Here is a 20,248-nt window from a genome sequence, read left to right on the forward strand (position 1 = left end):
CACGATGAATATAAAAGCCTGTGTGTTTTATGGTTCTTCAACTTTACAAAAAACGATTCGGCTTCTCTACTGTTCCACTCTTCCTCTCACGTCGCAGCGACAAATCAGCATTGTGCCGTGCGTTCGTGACGATTCTCTGACGCCGCCTCGGCCATACCAGTAAGAGAAACCCCGTAAAAGCGATGAAAAACCTATAGACTGGACTCTCTATTCAAGGTGAAGGCTAATCCTGCAGCACGGCGAACGAAATTCCACAAACATAGGGAGAAATCAACGCGAGGTTAGAACATGGAGGTTCCTCAACTGGGACACGGCATTACTAGCCCCGTAAGCCCGTGTGAGGACATGATCAAGAATCTGAGTTTGGAGGCAATTCAGCTATGTGACAGAGAAGGTAAGATTGGGACCACCGCGTAGTAGGCTAGTCTCTCCGGCTATGCCAGTTTTTCTTTTTACTTGCCTGCATATTTTCGCCCATATTCTCTTCGGTCTTCTCTTGTCTGAGAGATCAGTTCTTTGTATATCAATATACTACGTGTGAAAATAACCAACGACGAGATTGTTATTTTACACGAGGTTATGGTGAAAATGCAAAACGATTAACGCATTTTCTGTGTGTTTATGGAAATTCAGTCCCTTATTTTGTGTGTGGGGTCCTAATGTGGGCAAGCCAAGGTTTTGTTCAGCGGGCTGACGATGCAGGCTCTGGAAATTTGATGCAGGTGGATCCATTCGTCGAAAAAAACAAACAGTTTTTTCTTCTTTATGCTGTATTTTTAGTAATGTAATGACCTTGTCGTATGTCAGTAGCTGATGTATTGAGTAGAAAGATACACGCTAATTTTATATTCTTTTAAATGTTGCCGGCGCGCGAGTGAACAGATTTTAGTTTCAGCACCATGGACACAGACCAAATCTTCGCGGTGGGATTTTACACTGTTTCTCATAAACTGTTTCAACGCCAAAATAAGAACTGAGTCAGTTTTTTCGAATTCTGAGGCCTTGGATGGAACTAACAAATGAAGAATAGTATTAAAAGAGGCAGTGTCTATCTCATTTCATTGACGGAGTGAAAAATAGAAAAAATAAAAGAAAAATGTGAGCATGACATTGAAGATCACCGATTTAGCAGTAGACTATAGTTATATGTTTGCTCACAAATCGTTGCGCTTTTTTAGTTTTGTTTAAATGAATGCTTGTATTTTATAAAGTAGATTTTTAAAAAGTGAACGTAACCGAATAGTAGCTAATAGTTAGCCTACCGCTGAGTTAGCATATAGTATTTAACTGCCACTTTGTTTTACAAGGAAGACCATAATTGTATATAATTAGCAATTTTACGATAGGCCTACTTTTAATAAAAACATGTATGTAACAGACTTGCATATTACATTCTAAATATTGGTTGGCAGCATTGGTGCAACGACCCAATCATACGATTGCTCAGAAAAATGCGACTATTTCAGACATTATTTAAATATAAAAGCACTCTACCACTCCACATTAAAAAAATACCTTTCGTTAAATTCTGGGTATGTTATATGACATTATGCACGTATCTACAGAACGGCACATTCTAAAGATGGCTGCACCCATAGCCGGGAAGTGTGCTCACAGGCTCCACACCCTATCATGCTCTAAGTAATGAGATTTTTCACATGTGTTATGGCGGAACAGCTGCAAAAGAACAAAGAGTTCCAGCCTTCTACTTCTCACTTCTACTCAAAAGTTCATTGCATTTCATTCGTCAGTGTTGCAAGTACTTGACATTGCAAAGTCGTTGAAGTTGACATTGAATTTCACGTTAATTTCTGAAAGTTGCATCATCTTTGACTGAACCATTAATGGTCTCGTGTCTCAATATAATAAACATATTTCGGCTGATGCGTGTCTCACTGGGGTACCGAAGCAATAGTAGAGTGGAAAAAAACATTTTCTAAATAGTTCAAACGCATAGGAGCTTGCACTACGTATGGAAATGGGCACCAGTCTAAGCCATCGAATACCAGAAATGCAAAAATAATCCTCCAGTCCTGAAAAAAAACCCCCAAAAAACACTACATTCGCTGTGTTTGTCAGAACGATGTACAAAATGCAACTGAAAGTGCCATTGTGGATATTTGTTGTACGTTTGTATTTCATTTAGTATCTATAGTTTTTTGATACCGTATATGCTATCTATGCCTCAGACGTAGTAGTTTTAGTAGTGGTTTGCACTGAATGGTGCTAATCTTGTACTTTTTGTCGTATAAGGTCAGAGGTACACCATAGCAACCCCTCGCACTGTCTATGTCCCTCTGCCCTTCAGGTATTCTGTTCCACTCTGTTTATAGAACAACAGTTAGAGGATCAAGATAACCTTGGATGTCAATGACTTTCAACAGCTTGTTTTACTCTCACTGCTTCACACAGATACTAGAATCAATGCATAAATGGGATGAATGATCAATTTGAAGTAGCTCTCTAAAAATTGCATCTTTCAGTTGCCTTTAAACTTAAATCAGCCTGCATGAAAAAGCTACTTCATCATCATAACTGTGTGTGTGTGTGTGTGTGTGTGTGTGTGTGAGAGAGAGAGAGAGAGAGAGAGAGAGAGAGAGATGGAGAGAAAGAGAGTGAGAGTCTGTCTGTCTGTCTGTGTGTATGGATGTATGTATGTTCAATATGTATGTATGTCAGTACTGTATGTATGCATGTGTGTATATGTGTGTGGGAGAGTGTGTGTCTGTTTCTCTGCCTGTGTGTATATATGTATGTGCATGTGCATGTGCTTGTGCATGTGTGTGAGAGCTGTGAGAGAGTGTTTCTGTCTGTCTGTCTGTATGTATGTATGTATGTATGTATGTATGTAAGTACTGTATGTACTTGTGTATGTGTGTGTGTATGTGTGTGCAATCCCTTTGTAAGCAGTGCCATTCTTGTTGCCTTATTCATTTGGCTATTCTGAAGGACAGGTGCTTTGTCTGGAAGCTGTACAAAATTTGCTGAAGTGCCCTGTTTTATATTCCCTCCAACATCTCTGTGAAGGAACCAGGAGTTTCTTCAATTATGTGGTCTCTGGAGGGAGCCACTGGGATGAAAGCAGGGTTGAAACAAGAGGAGTGTGTTCAATTTAGCAGTCTGGACTGGTAAAACTGGTCTCCATTCCAGGCCAAGGGATTAGTGAAAGTATCCTTTGGTCATTACATCTGCCTTACCCTTTTGAAGTAGGCCCAGTGCTTTGAATCGCTTCCTGTTTTTGTAACTTGTCCTTAATTATAGCCCTTTATGTGGCCTTGACCCTTTCATGCCCACATGGTGTGATACCCAGTGTAACTAATGATTTACTTGACATATGTAACAGCAACAACATGCAACTTTTGTCTGAAGACCTAAATTTACATGTCTCTTATGTTGACTCGGTAGACATTTGGCCCGTCGGGCACCACACCCCATGCTGTTCATTAACAAAGTAGCAGCACATCAGTTCATCTTTCAAACGGAAGAGTACTGGCATTATTAAGAGGCTGTTACACTGGGCGGTCAGAGAGATAAGCCTTTTGTACCAACATTATGTTGTTCTACTTTACAGCAGAAATCACCCTGTCTAGTTTTATCGGTTGAATATAAAGTCTCTTAAGCTGTGCTTTTTAATATCGACAATGAAAGTCGATATTGTTGTCAAACAAAAAAGAAAGTAGCTTTCTTTTTTTTGTGGCTGTCAGCCATTTGATTTAGTGTTCTGTGTTCAATTGACATGGTCCGCAGATTTTCTTTTGCGTCATTATTTTTAGCAACAAAACATACTCGACTTCAAATTCGAAATGTAATTGCTTCGCGTCTTCACAGTAGGTGAAGGAAGGCAGCTCCTAAACTGGCCCTGTTTTGTTCCTGCGTCTGTGCGGGAGGGGTGGGGGGTGAAGGAGGGAGCGGTCGAGGCAGGCAGTTGAAGGCCTGTCTCTCTCTCCTTTGTGAGTGCAGACTCTGGCAGGCCTGTGAGCCACTGCAGGGATGAATGTGCTGTGTGGGGCTTCAGGTCCAGCTGTGGGGAGACAAGGCCAGGCACGGGGGCAGCCATCTGCCTGGGTGTTTCCACCGCGCCCGCACCAGGCAATGAAAGGGGCGATTTAACGCACGCTATCAATTAACAAACAGTATAAACCGAGCGCGCAGGGCCAGACAGAGAAACACAACGACAAATAAACAAAACCGCTACGATAAGGGTCGGATTCATCGCTGCTGCTCACAGAAATGTTTCTCATTCAGCGAGGCGCGTGTTTGGTGCGGGTCAATGTCCCGCCGCGAGAGGCTTTTGGGCCAGCTGGACCGCCAGTGCTAATTATGCTGCTGTCATTGCAGGCCTGGTGCCTCAGCTCTATCCTGGGACACAAGCTCTCCCCTGTGGGCTGGCCGGGGGCTCCCCCATTCATGAGCTCCCAGGACAAAGAGCGGCCATGTTTGTGTGCTGAGCTGTACTGCTTTCAGTCTAGATAGTAACAGAAGTATCCGTCCATGTGAACAGTCGTGTAGATTAATCCTTGATATGAAACGGGCCCAAAAATATCTTCTGGCCTGATTGAACTGTTCAGGATACGTCATATTGATCAAAGCGGTGTCTTCACACTGGCTGAAATGTCACTGACACCTCCTAAGGTACATTCAAGTTTGGGGGAAATGATAACTGTGAAATTTTACGTCTTTGCTGCCTTCTGGATTTAAAGCCGCTGCTGATGTTTTCGCCATTGTTCTTCTAAGGCGGTAACAGCTTCAGTTTCTTTCAAAGCAATTACATTTGAACAGGGCTTCCATTTAACTGTCAAAAACAAGGACTGCTCCATTGGGAAAACTGTTCTTTTCTCCCAAACGGGTTAGTCATTGTTCCCAGCAGGTTGCGCAGATCTGTCTTGCTGGAGAAACATACTGAGTCTCGGCAAGTGTCTTGTCACCCGCACGGTCTCCCTGCTCGCCTGTTTCATTCACAGGCCGGCTTTGCCTTTTGATCAGGCCTGATTAATATACAGCACCGGGCATTGTGTCTGTCTGAGGGCAGGGGACCTCCAGCGAGACGTTTACATTGGCAGGATCATTTCACACCCAGCGTGCGTCTGTCACGCCTCCCTAATCAAACAAAGCAGCGATTCAAAATGCCCGGACCCCACCGGCATTTTTATTGTGCGCGAATGAGCCCGGCCTAGCCGGTCATGTGAAGACGCGTGCGCTCTCTCACCATTGTCTCCGGGCGGAGTTCAGCCGCTCGCCTCCCACGGCTTCGCGAAACGCCCTGGTCGAATTTCCATTCGATGCAAACGTCAATTCGGTGAAAATGCGCGATTTACATGAAATGTAAATGCTGCTAAAGGGGCAGGAGTCACTGTGATAGCGTCTCCTTTGTCCGACTCTGCGTGCACAAAATCCACCATAAGTGTTTAGTGTGATGTTTTGTAGTTATGTTTTGATTTTGACTGTGAAAAAGACTGATACTATATGCAATAGACATCTGCCTTTGCCTTGCAAATGCAATTTTGTACAGCATGACTGTCTTGGCAAGGGAAAGATGTGAAAACATTTTGTTTTGAACAGCCCTTGCAAAAAGAGCCGTGCCACGGTTTTGGCAAATTGTCGATTTGCAGTTAGCACCCTGCACATGTGAGCTGGCCCTCAATCTGCTCTTCACAAAATCCATTCTGTTTCTCCACCAGGAGAACGCTTTGAAGCTGTCTGTGGGGGAGGTTGTTTTCTCTGGATTGTTTGTCAGATTTTGAATTATCTCAAGCAATGTTATCACCTGTAGTCTCTATGAATCTGAGAACTATGGAAGTTCTGTATTTCAAACGTTTTATCATCGATTCCCGTGAACTGTTTTTCCGTCCAGAAATGCAGCAGCATTTCAAACACAAAATGAACGTACTGTCATACAGTGTACGCCATACAAATATAAATAACAACACAAACAGACCTGGGAAGAGCCTCCATTGGAGGCAATGACATCTGACCCACAGTAAGGGCCCTGCAGTTTAAGCAGACTCCAGGCATTCACCCACGAGAAATCCTTCAAGGGACCTTGCATGGCTGCCACCCAAATCAATTCAAACAGCTGCTCCCCTGGAGGTGCTAAAGCAAACAATAACTCGGGAGATAAATAATAGAAAGGCTTTTCATTACGGGCCAATGTTATGTAATTCTCAGCATGCCTTTGATTAAAAAGAGATATCAGGGTGCTTTATGGAATCGGGAATGTCACCCCTCGTAGATTAGCAGCGGGGGGGGCTGTCCTGCGGTATGGAGGCTGTGTCAGCTTTGAGGGGGCCATGAGCCCCCCCCAACACCCCTTTAAAGTACCCCACACCTCCTGACTTCCTCTCCCAGCTGATCCTCTGTCATTTGTTCCTGAATCACTGAAGTGGCACTGCAACACCATCACTGCCCCAAGGCACCGCAGTTATAAATACATTATACTTCTGAAATGGAGAGGAGGAGGAAGATGAGGAAGGAATCTATTCATGCATATACGGTGCATTAGATTCACAAGAGTGACGTGAATAATTTCAAGGCAGCTCATGGGCTAATTATGGGCCCATTCCTCCTCCAAGATCAGGTTTTAAGAGGCTTCACAACCAAAGAAATATCATTTTCGAAAAATGCTTTTATCAGTTCAAGAACTATAATGGCGGTAGGTAGAATTGTGTCATTTTCTAAATGACATGACCAAAAACAGGAATGGAGTAATCTGCACTGTGGTCAGCAAAGGTGAAAAACCCAGCCATTTTACTCTTATATGGAGTTTTTGTAAAGGGATATGTTTAAAAAAATGCTGCTCTCTGTCCTGACCTAGAGATGACCCAATGCTCAGAATGCTCTAGGTAGATAGATGAGCTGGTATTTGATGATCGGGCAAATACAATCCCAAGCACTGGCATTACTCAGAAAATGCTACAGTACACTGAGGATATTAAGAAAAGTGACAAATTCTGAACCACTTTACATATCTGCTGCTGAAGTGTTTAAAAAATGAATGCAATGAAAGTACTGCCTTGAGCCATAGACAACTCAGGGTCTTCCTCAAGAGAGATGACAGCCAAAATAATGTAATCTTTCCTCAAATGCATAGTTATTTTTACGGCTGTAGATTTTGTTGGGATTATATCCGAAAGCACTTTTAAATCAGTGTGTCAGCTTTCTTTCTTTATTCTTTTTTTTTTTTTTTTGGTAGCATGCAGAGACTTTCACACAGGGGATTGGTGGAACTGCAATCAAAAATTCAATCATAGTCTCAGTCAAATCATGGAGAGATTCACATAATCACAGCTGTCCAAAACCATCAGAGACCAGGACAGGCTTGGGAAGCCATAGACAAGTAGGCCTACACTGTATTTCAATCAAAAGGATTCTCAAATACCTTTCTGTTTGTCCTTCAGGGTGTTTCACTGGCAGAAATGGGATGTTACTCCACTCTCTGCCATACCATTGGTTGGTATACTGTAGTTTCATACAGTAAGAATCGCTACATTGCGTCAGTATTATTTTCACAGCCAGTGGGATTATGATTTACTGTAGCAACAGCCCCCATAAAAATTAAAATCTTCATTGAAACTGTCAAGATATTTTAAATCCGTAAGCATTTACAGCTGGTTTATACTACACATGTTTACACAAACACCCACTCTTTTGTGCATTCAGAAATGTATTTGCATGTATTAAATTATTTCAGTCATTCTCACTTAACAGCTTTTTTTCCGTAAAGGATTATCTTTGCTACAGTACATTGTGACAAGTGAATATTAGCCAATGACACTTTTTTTTTTTAACAATATGTAATTTTGCATATCAGGGAAAAAGACCTTTATGTTGCCTTTTTTGCAATGCAATTTCATATAACATATAGTACAAGAATAGAAGGTGTAGGCAGTAATTTAATTGTATTTGTCTGCTATAATCTATGCAGTGCCCTGTATTCTTGACAGGTTCAAGAGTGGGCTAAGTACACTGAACTACAATGTAGCACTCATGGTTGTGCAGAAATATAGCCTTTGTTCCACGAGTGGTAGTTTGGGCCTCATCAGACCAGGTTTCCATTGGCCCTCCCTGTGATAATCCAGACACAGCCAGGTTACCAGTTGGCATCAGGGATATAATCACCTCTCACCACCTCCAGGTTTCCTATTGAACTGTGCTACCTTTAGTGTCAAAAATCGCCAATTATCTACAGGCGAGTGCATCAGAGGAACACAGGGCCTCTTGTGTGGGTGCAGGTGGCCCTGCAATGACTTGAGAGACACAAATGGCAATTAAAAATAGAGAGCGAGGAAAAGAATACTTTAGCATGACGATAGTTAAAGCTCTAGCATCATGATTATGGTACTATACTCCTTTGTTATAGCATATGAACAGAACGTCCATTCATTTCATGTTATTGAGCTATTTTGGTTTCATTGATGTCGGACAGGTCACTGGACACGCGCTTACATTTGGCGGCACTGCCGAAATGTTTTGGAGATCTTCAGGAGCACTAAGATAGCACTATTACTAATAATAATTTGCATTACATTATCACCAACACCACCATCATCATTATTATCATCATAATAATTATCTTTTAAAATAATTGTCTTAATTACAGGAACAAAGGCTTGTGTTTTTAATTACAATCCTTACTAGGATATTCTGTTGGAATACTTACAGTATTACTTTCTATTTACAGTACAGAGTATTCTTTGCACTCGGACACTCACTGTATATGTAATTCAGGTTCATTTTTGTGAGTTCTTGAAATTGCGCGGAGCTTACTTTTGTTCAAGTAGCAGAAATCTGTGCAGTTATGGACGGCTAGCTCTTTGCATCGGCAGTGCATTGGAGTTATGAACAGAGCTGGGAGACCGTGTTAGCGCACAGACTAGATACATGAGACCTGGCATATCGGGATTCATCTGGCTTGCAGCTGTAGTTTATGCTTTTGGGTATTTCTGCTGAAGGAATGGGCCTACAGACAGCACTAAAGTTATGAGCACTGATTTTGCTGCAACATCTTTTCCTATTGATTCATCACATTATAATATGAAGCATTTGTGGCTATTTTTGACTCAAAGTTATGAAATTTTAATGCTGTCCCTGAGGCTGAACGTATCATTGTAGTTCCATATGCTGGTTCTCTTCCCACTCATAGACAGTGCAGTTGAAATAAGTACATGCGCCTTATGAACCAGAGGTAATTATACTCATACCATGGTGAAATTATGGCAGTGTCCATGTAAAGAGGCATACCATGGTCTAGCATTTCTCATATTGAAGTGCATTTTTTTATGAATATCATAATTGTTCATAATGTATGTCTAAATATTTCCCAGTATTTGAGAATATCTTGTTTGAAACTGCTCTGTATGGATCAGGTTAATAATTTGTTCCGCTTGGCTGAATACTGTCAAAAGTCACAATAATTGTTCTGACTGAGTCTACTACACATGTAACCTTGTCAGTATTATTTCAAATGACATTATTTGAAATGGAAGAAAATATTAAATATTATTAAATTATTACAACAATGTAACTGTATCATACTTGTGTGTAAGCGGAATGTACCAAAAATGTGTGTGGGGGGATGGGCTTAACATGGTGAAGTCAGGAAACTAGTTCGGCATATTATGGATATTGGTGCATCATGGGTAGGATTTTGTTGGCAGTTCTTCTGTAATTACCCTTTTATTTTTAATCACTCAGACTTGATCACCCCACTGTTCACCTCAACATACTGTAATTTGCCTTTGATTGCAATTGACTACATTGAATTAATTAGAAAAGTCCCTTGGGAAAAGGGGATGCATGGCGCATGCACAATACAACTGTGAATGTAAGTAACAATCAGTCAAGCTTCTGCCATGTTTGCCAGATGGCTGTTGGTTCTTGCCATTAGTCTGCTGACTCTATTAAGTTTGGAAACAATACTTTTAGATCTATCTTACTCCAAATCATTTTATCCTGTGCCTCTGGGCCAGAAACTATGTATCACCAGAACACTAATTGTGATACAATGACTGTAATGTTTTCCTTTAGACAGACTCTATTGATATGTGTATATTTGAATATAAACTGAAAAAGTTATTTTTTAATGGCATCCATTACGGAGGATAAAGCGAGAATCCTGCCTTAGCCCTTTTAAGAGAAGTTTTTTGTTCTAGAAATCCTTTGTTTTGAATTGCCAGTAGTGATTGTTACATTACTGAATGGTAAGCTCGGTGGCCAGCTTCAAGATTAAAGTAAAAAAACAGCTGAGCAGCCAAACGTCTGAAAGAGAGCAGGAATATGTACTTGATAAGAGAATTTGTTGAATTTGATCAAAATTATGATGACAGATTGATTACGACAGAATGTGTCTATATATGTTGTTGTATCGCTAATTAAATATATTATATAGTGGCCTCATCCCCCACTCCCTATCCATAACCTCCCATCCCTAAAAGAACCACAATGGAAAAACACCTCTGGCTTTTCTGTGTGTTTATCCTTCTGATTAATTTTATTTTTACAGTCTGCAGCCACTCTGGCAAGACGGACCACTTGTATTTTAAAAGAATGATTTGATAAATAATTTCAATCAAAGCATTTGAGTGGGCAGTTAAGAAAATTCTAATCACATATTTGTGATCTTGCACCTTAAGGGGTTAAACGGTCGGGGTTGTGGGTGGGAAAGATCGATGTCCTCGCTGTTGTGGGTGGAAAAGATCGATGTCCTCGCTGTTGTGGCTGGTCTCTGCTCCCGACATGCAGATGTGCCACATTCCTTCTGCATCGCATTTGATGTTCATTTCACTCACAAATGAATGGAACAAGCCACATTCCTTTGTTCCTTGTCGCTGTGTGACGGATATTTCATTAGGGGGCATTGAGTTCCCGCAGTAGGATTTTTAAATGGATTCCTTGTCATGCTCGTTCAGTGTGTAGTATAAGGATTGTCTTTGTCAGTGTCCTGATGTGGTCTGTAAGTTCAGGCAGTTCAGTTTCAGCGTTGAGGATAGCTGATGTTGAGGGTAATGTGTCCATGCACTTTACAGGTTATTCTCTTGGTCATGGTAAGCTCCAAAGGGAGTTTAATAATTAGTATCTCATTAGTATTAGTTTTACTCATTTTTATGGCATCTTTATCTGTATTGGCACTGTTTTACTGTAAGTGTAGTTTTATGCAGTTGGTTGGATGACCTGCCATATTAATACTAATCTTGTAGCCTATGAATGTGCCTGGATTGACTATGTTCATATAATTTTTACTGCGGCGTCGTAGAAAGTGATTGATTTTGCTAGCAACTGGGGAAATTTATTTTTATATTCTTAATGATTTTTTTTATGTTATAGTCGCAGGTCCCGCATTTATTCCTATGAATTCATCAGGCAACCGTCTACACTGCTTATTTCAAAATGGCTCCAAATCATTTGAACATTCATTATAATGTTTAAAATATTCATTGTGAAGCTTTCAGCTCAAACGCATGCTGGTGCTGGAACACCTGTCTTTGTTCATGTTTGTCTGAATACCTTACCCTGCTTTCGAGGGCTCAGATGAAATTAGATCAGTGATGTCTTTTCTTTTTTTTAGACTGGGTGGAGGTGTCAAATGCATTTTCAGATGCTCTCTAATGGGAGCGCTTTGTTGGGAAAGGATTCCCTGTCCTGCTTCCGGGAGTTGTTTTGGAATAATCGCTGAGACAAGCGTGTTGCCTTCCCTGTTGTGACTGAGCCTGGGCCAGTGTGACTGGAGCTAGCATTAGCTGATGACATAATCTCAGCCCTCCCCGCTGCGTGTACATTGGTCTTGTTGAACAAACACTAAACCCCAGTAAGCCAATAGCCTGTGGGTGTGAAGCTCAGAGCTACGGGCCAGTACCAGAGTCCTCTGCCAGCACATCTCCGTACGCGGGGTCAGGCACACAGGGACGCTGATGAACGTGCCAGCCTCACACCAACCGGATGTACACAAACTGAACCAAGAGGAAGCCTGGGTTTGACCTCACCCTCCATGTTACACCGGCTTCCCTCCTCCGGTAGGCAGACTTACTTTCTCTTGCACTCTTAATTTGTAATCTTCCACGTTTTAAGCCTCTAGAATGGAATTTGCAGCAAAGATTAACAGACGAGAGAGATGAAGGCGAGGCGAGGAGGGAGGTGGCGCGGGAAATGTTTTTTAAATGGCGGTCATGACAGCGTGGGGTCTGCCCGTGACGGGCGCGTCCTCAGGCCGGTTAGCGCAGCTCCGTGGCCCTGCAGGGAGGTACAGATGCCCTGCAGGGAGGTACAGACGCCCTGCAGGGAGGTACAGACGCCCTGCAGGGAGGTACAGTAGCTCTGTAGAGCACTGAGTCAAACGCAGGGAGAGCCCCTCTCTGTGTGAGTTATGGGCAGCCTGCGGATGGCCTGCTTCTCCACGGCCCAGGGGAGCGAGATATAGGGTGAGGCATTAGCCTCCTCCTGGCAGCTCCAGAGGAGGTATTCCTCCTCAAAGTGATATTCCTCCTGTGATATTACAATAAACATGGTGGGAAGACTCGTAGAAAATGGGAAATCAGGCAAATTCACGAGGCAATATAACTTTCCTGCTTTGATCAAGATGATACTCAGAGATTTCAGATGTTTGGTATTTTGGAAAATGATATAAGAGACACAATCCTCTGAGTTTTTAATAAAGATGTTTTCCTTTGAACTGTAAATCATTTGAAAATGAATGTTCATGAGCCAATTTGATGGCAAGTATAACTGCATGCTGTGATCTGTGCCTTGAGAATATGAACCAAGTAGCTTAGAACTACAATCAGTGATAAATGTCCTGCAATAATGAATTCAGTCTCATTGAAATAAAGATGGCATAGACCTGTTTTTGTATTGCTTTGTTGCCCTTCATGTTACCCAATAGTTAGTACACTGTAGATAATTAAATGTGTTAGTTGTGAAGAAAAGCATTTTCTCCCAAAATCATGCAATACGTCATCTTGCACAAATTATCAGCTTCATAATCAGCAAAACACCTTCAAAAAATGCTAAAACATTTTGAGTCATACACTCGAGCAATTTGAAACTAAAATGTTTTTATTTGAAATGAGAATTCCAGAAATGTTGTCCCATAAAACTTTTCTTAACAGAAATAATTAAGTAAATTTAATGTCCCTATCTCACTCACTCTAGAATATGGGATGGGGTAGTTCAGGAGGTAAAAGTAGTGTGTTGAAGTATCCCTGAGCAAGATGCCTAACCCCCAACTGCCCCCAATGAGCTGATTGGTAGCTTGCATGCACCATTGCTGTGTGAGTGTTTGTGTGAATGGGGGAATGAGAGACATTCATTGTAAATCACTTTGGATAAAAGTCAGTTTACCATTTATATGCTAAGAGTAGATCTCTCCATTAAATACAGCTAAATCTGATGACTAACTATTGTCTGAGTAATGGTGGCCATAATAGGCAGCAACATGCCAGATCTCTTGATTTAGCTGATCATCGACAGGTTGATTATTTGACCTACTATATCTATGTACTTTAGAGCTATTCAATAATGGATGGACGCCACCTGTATATCCATGGACTGGCCATTTCATTTAACTAGACATTTTACAGAACATTGTGAAGTTCACACACCTTCAGTAGTTGCATCTGTGATGTAGAGCATATATTTAATACCGATTTATAGGGTCAACAGTCCTGTCCTATGTTTAAATATGGCATGGTTGTTGTGTGTGGGTGTTTGAAACACAATCATTTCAGAGTACTTACCTGGGTTCACTCTTGAGCTTGATTGGTGAGTGCATTGCTATTCATCAGGGATTAAGAATTACATGAACAAATGGAGTTATTAAAATGAGATTTCTTTTCTTGAGATTTTATTTTCTTCTAAGTAATATTTTAACAAATGTAAAACTAGTTCAATAAAATGTCATTTGTATCATTGTTTCTTATATAAGTCATTTTTGTCATAGAATAATACTCACTTTATTGTGATATTGCAATCATTATATTATCGATTCTGTCCGAATCCATTCAGCATTAGCCCAATGCTTGTAAAAAGTACAGGGTGCACAGTGAAGGTAAAGCTTTTACATGTACGTTTACTGAGATGAACCCAAGTGAACTCAGGTTGTGCTGCTAAGAAACAGTTAAAAAGCAAACAGAATATACAATATGTAATCCTTAGAAAATCTATGGTCAAATAACAATGTACCCTGAGAATTTCAAATGTCATGGCATTTGTTTTATTACTGCAGTAAACACCGAAATATGAGTCAATACTGTGCACTAAAAGTTCAGATTATGTATAATGAATGTATAAGATATTATATTCAAATTTCCAACAAACGTTTAAATAGTCATTTTAGCCAACATTCATTTACCATGCACTTACTGTACAATATGCTGCTCCTCAGTTTCTCAGTTTCAGTCAAGATGTACTGTATCTTTTCTTGAGTCACATTTATCGGTTGTTATTTTTACATACAGTACATTTTATCACTTTGACTTTTTGACAGTTGGTAAGCTTGTTGCTTCACCCAAGAAAATAGGTATACAGTCATTCAGCAAACCCATACTGTTAAGCCATTTGAAAACCTCTTTAAACTCACTGTGGCACCAATTGCATCAAGCACCAGAAAGCATCGACATTTATGCTCCTTAACAGTCTGTGACATGCCTTAGGCACAGTCCGATTTGGATGAAAGAATACTGAAGATTATAGCACATGTAATTAGCAGGGGCCTGTTCCCCAAAGCAGGATGACTGAGGTAGCAGTGTGACTGCACTGAGTGAATCCTGGACCTGGCCCAAATGTAAAACATGGACTGAAGATAAAAGAGCTGTTTCGGGTATTACTGTTATCCAGCTAAGTCAGCAATACTGCTTTGTGGAACAGGCCCCTGGTGAGGCATGGGGACACATCTTAATCTTAAGTAAAATGACTAGGATAGGGCTTTCCACAACACCAATATACAAAAATGAAAAAGGAAGCAAAGAAAGGTTTTAAAGAAGTTAGCTTTAGAAAGGCGTAGTTGTTGGCTTTGTGCTATATTACTATGGAAACAGATAAATCTGCCTCTTCCAAGGTTTTCTTCACAATATCGGCTTGAAAGTGAAATTCATGCCCACTCATTGGTGAAGGCGATAGAGGCCTGTGTGAAGACTGAACTGGGGGTGGGAAGACATTTTCTTCCAGGGCTTTGTTAAGATTCAGTGCTCTTGAAGTGCATTGACAGCATGGAATTAGTGCCTGTAAGAAGCTGAAGTTGCATAATTACCAAAGACGTGGTTTTATGCGTCTAACGGCAATTCCATGTTCCGGAGTCAGAGTGAACTGTCGTGCAAAGGTCAGACTTGCCCGTGCGATGATTCCTATTGGTTTTAAGACCGGGTGGGTGTAATAACATCGAAGCACAGTATGCACTAACAAAAGGAAGGGCCCTTATTTATTTCCTGTTCCTTTGTAGAGCTGAATCTTTCCTTCGCTGGATTACATCACATTTGGACATTGCCTGGAAAGGCTGTGTGCTGTGCGTTAGCTGCACCTGATGAGGTCCAGCTGCACTGGGTGAATAATGAAGCCAGATCCCAGACTCCAGGGTGTAGTTGGGTGCAAAGGCTGCACAGGCCCGCGTGGGCCTGACTGCTGTCTGCACTGCATCTGTGCCATGTCAGCCGAATTTTACACAGCTGTGCCTGCCCTGTGCGGGGCTCGGGTGTAAAAGCGTGTGCGTCACAGTTATTTTAACCATAGTTCCTGCATGCAAAGGCTCGAACCTGGGCCCATACCCAAATGGGAGATTTATGAGATAGAACATTCAAATAATGGCATATGTATGATCCGTGTGGGAATGAAGCGATTCATTGATGATTTATGAGCACATTGAGAATTACAGTATGGAAAGGGAAATTTCCTGATAAAGTGCATTTCGTCCATCGTGAATAAAATGTGTTGCCTGACCCTTGATGTCACATGAACATACATACACTCAGTCAGTAATTTATAAGGTAGACCTGTACACCAGCTAGTTAATGCAAATATTGAATCAGCCAATCATGTGGCAGCAACTAAATGCATAAAAGCATGTAGATGTGGCTAAGAGGTTCAGCTGTTTCACAGACCAAATGTCAGAATGGGGAAAAAATGTGATCAAAGTGACTTTGACCGTGGAATGATTGTTGGTACGAGATAGGGTGATTTGAGTATCTCAGAAACTGCTGATCACCTGGGATTTTCATTTTTACAGAGAATGGTGCAAAAATTCATTCAGTGAGCTGCAGTTCTGTGGGCAGAAATGCGTTGTTAATGAAAGCGGTAAGTCAGAGGGTCAAACTGGTTGAAGCAGACAGGTAGGTGAGCGTAACGCAAATAACCACAAATTACAACAGTGGTATGCAGAAGAGCATCTCTGAACACACAACGCATCAAATCTCTAAGTGGATAGGCTACAATCGATAGGCTATGCAAGGTCGGGGGTTCGATCCCCAGTGTAACCGCAATAAGATCCGCACAGCCGTTGGGCCCTTGAGCAAGGCCCTTACCCCTGCATTGCTCCAGGGGAGGATTTTCTCCTGCTTAGTCTAATCAACTGTACGTTGCTCTGGATAAGAGCATCTGCCAAATGCCATTCATATAATGTAATGTAATGCTACAGCAGCAGAAGATTTAATAAGTCAAAAAAAAAAAAGTCTACCTAATAAAGTGCTCACTGAGTGTATAATGCAGTATACAACACTTTACACCGAGCAGTTGGCAGGCAAAGGTTTTGTTCCTTGCTAACAATTCCTAAACCCAAACATTGCATGTTGAACTCATAAACAGCCTATCTGTACATAGTACACAGGATAAATACATTTAAAAATAAATAAATAAATAAATACATAAATAGATCATCAGATTTCACAAAGAGTTATTTCCAAAAGCATAAATACAAAAAAAGAACAGAACCATATTCTGTATATCATAATATGCAAATTTCTTATTTCATGACAGAGGACATAGCACTGATATCACCTGCATAAAGTGTGGTCTTGAGTAATTTTCTTAAGTATATTTGCTTTTCCTGATTTTATGTATTCTATAAAAAAAAGTTATTCCACTTGTCATTGCTGATGTCCTTGTATTAGGTAAAGCCACACAAATCAGAAGGGAAATGGTCTCCTTTGCATATGTAATATCCAACAATTCATATTTATTCAGGAGTATTAAAATGCCATGAAAAGCCACAAAAGTCATTTCCAGGCAGAAATCATATAATCTATTTTTGCGTGTGCATTTGTAACTACAGTATTTATATGATTTATGAAAATACATGCTACTGTGTCTTTCGATTGGCAGTCTCTAATAATGTGCCACTACTGTGCTCTTTATTTGTATTTTACTCCATTCTGGCATGCATTGATATTGATTGAAATACATAAATGAAAACTGAAAAAGGTCAAGCAATTATTTTCGGCGAAGCTAGCAAATCCAATCTTTTCTGGGACGACTATTTAATACTCGATTCCAATGCAATGGGAGTGAGGCACATTTCCTTAGCAAAGGAAGTGTGCCTCATATTTCCCACTAAGAAAATGATTCTATGTGACATAGCAGTATCTTTGCCAGAGGCAACGACTTTGGTTGCCTCATGAGGGTAGCAGTTGGACCAAGGCTGGGCTGCTCTTTACTTTGCTGTCGTGCTGATTTAACAGTAGCCAGAAAAATCTAAAGTGACATGACTGACTCACTGAAATATCATAGAAATGTGCATCAAATAACATGTGTCATGAGTCAGTTGTAGTGACATAACATGGTCTGATAGTACAATCCATTCCAATCCAAAAGAAATGGAGCAACAACTCTTCTGTACAGGCTACAAAACGCTTCCATGATTAATTTCCGATATAACTGGCATTGCATTTTTGTATTCTTTTTTGTTGTTGCTTTGTTATGAAAGAAAATGTGAATGAAGAAAAATGAACTATTAATTGGTTCAGACTGCCCTCTACAGTATCAAGTCCTTCAAATGGATGCTTTAAACACTCAGGGTGATATCTGTTTCACAGACGGGCATGGCCTTGTTATCTTGGCTACTTGTTATACCCTACAGCCTCCAGCTAGAGTGAGCGAGAGATGGAGGGAAGTACAGTGTAGTGCAGTTGAGCAGAAGTGATGCAGATATAAAAGTTTGATTCCTTGAGGTGGTTCATTGTTTTTGTTTCACTTTACATTTCAGGAGAACAGTCTTAGGAAACAGGCAGGTTTTTTGTGGATGGATTATAGTGGATCAATGCCTTCATGTTGGCATCCTTGGATTATTTTGGGCTGGGTTTCCTAACGTTTTTGGCAACTATGAATGTGGACATGACATTCCGTTTGCCTGTTGACTGCCCTGCTGAAAAAAACAGCTCAAGCTATGTTTTGAAACAGCTGGTAGCTTGTTGACCAGTTCAGACCAGCTCCCAGCCTGACATGGTTTAGCTGGCTGACCAGCTCAGACAGCTCCTAGCTTGACATGGTTTGACCAGTTTATGACCAGTTTATGGCGGTTATGAAGTCTCACTCGACCATCACTCTTGGGGTGTACAATAAGGACAAATACTGTCGAATAATTACAGGCAATTAGCAAGAGCTTGTTGGTATAATGATGAGAGAACTGCTCTGAAAACAGGCAGTTTGTACATACTTTCAAAACTATTAAGCCAAATATTATCAAACAGAGTCATAATCCTGATTAGATCTCCTGACCAGCTCAGAGATCTTTAGTCCTTAGTGCATGTGGCCTGCTGTGGACCTCAAATACTGTAATTCTGCATGTCCCTTGCTTCCTGAGCACAATCTACTGTCACTAATTGCATACTCTCCCCATGACACACTCTGGTTGAAATTCTTTGGTACCAGGCAAAACTTATAATAAGATAACTGTCTTCAAAAGTCTCCCAGCTCTGCAGCACACTATATGCAATAAGGTGTTAAAATGTATGATGCTGGTATTTCACAACAATATGTAACCTGTATCTGATGACATGAAGATAGAATAGTGTGATGTAACCACAATGACATGGATCTACTCATTTAACCCTTAACATCCCTTCCGTCAAGATTCCAGGATCAACCTATTACTACTCTACTACTCTATTTTAGGTTTTATATAGGCACTGAATATCACAGGAAAATACATGTGCCTTGGATAATGATGAAGTCATAAATAACTGTCTTTGAAGAGAGTAAGCTTTTGGACCAGTGGAGACAGGAGTGTTTCGATGGTACCGCTATGCATTCAAATTATAATCTTTTGAAATCCCCATTAATAGCTGTGTCTGGCACCATTGAATGCTTCCAGTCCAAGGACTCCTACAGATAGCTCAAAGAAACCTTGATCATTTCATGGTTTGATCTGGAATCATTGTTTTCAGCACAATTACAACTTCTGTCCTTTGGGCTTTAGTGCAATTTTAGTTGCTTCTTTTTCAGTCTTTTCCTCATTAACACGAACTGTCTGATTCTCTCACAGGTAATAAATCCCAAGACAGTGGGATTGCAGAGATGGAGGAACTTCCAGTTCCACAAAATATCAAAATTAACAACATCACATGCGACTCTTTCAAGATATCCTGGGACATGGACTCAAAAGCCAAGGAGCGAATTACCCACTACTTCATCGATCTCAACAAGAAAGAGAACAAGAACTCCAACAAGTTTAAACACAAGGTAGCTTTCTAGGGCTAAAGGCTGCACTTGAAGTGAAGTTTAAAAAGTATAATTATTATTATTGATGTTGTTACTTTTGTTGTGGTTGTTGTTGTTGTGTGTATTATCTCCTCAATGAAGACATGGCACTAGATTAGACAGATCAAGACAAGCTCTGGCAAGGTAAATTAATCAAGTTTGGCATTCCAGTGCTGTAACTGAACTGTACATGAGCTTTACCTATGGTTTGGAGGCAAAGGGGGTGGAACTCATATCAGGGAATGGAAATTTGGTAGATGTCTTTCCTGCATTTCATTGCAATCCACTTTTCTTGTTTTAATATGCTTTGGTCATTCCAAACAAGCCTGCCTAAGTCCTGTAACCTTGCAGCTCACCCAGCGATAATGAAATGGAATAAATCAGTTGCCTAATCCCCACTTCTCTCACTACAGCAGTGCATTAGTCGCCCAGCTGGCATTTAGCATGACTTTGTTGTGACTGAAAATAACGTTATTTCCTCAGACAACCTTTGTCGATACCACAGAGCATGTTTTATTCTGCCTTGCTGAGATGATGCTCTAATATGTGCTACTATTGATGCGGATACACAAGTGGCAGG

The 20,248-nt window shown here is 40.8% G+C and overlaps 1 protein-coding gene across 1 annotated transcript in view; it reads left to right on the top strand.

Moving 5' to 3' along the window:
* The window catches only part of phyhiplb (phytanoyl-CoA 2-hydroxylase interacting protein-like b), a 26,551-nt gene continuing 6,303 nt past the window's right edge, over nt 1-20,248 (top strand). Inside the window, exons 1-2 of the mRNA XM_061233148.1 lie at nt 1-394; nt 19,454-19,650. Of these exons, the coding sequence (XP_061089132.1) occupies nt 289-394; nt 19,454-19,650 (303 nt within the window). The 5' untranslated portion in view covers nt 1-288. The remainder of the gene's footprint in view (nt 395-19,453; nt 19,651-20,248) is intronic.

Source organism: Conger conger, chromosome 2 (genome assembly GCF_963514075.1).
Source record: "Conger conger chromosome 2, fConCon1.1, whole genome shotgun sequence".
In the NCBI taxonomy this organism is placed as follows: Eukaryota; Metazoa; Chordata; class Actinopteri; order Anguilliformes; family Congridae; genus Conger; species Conger conger.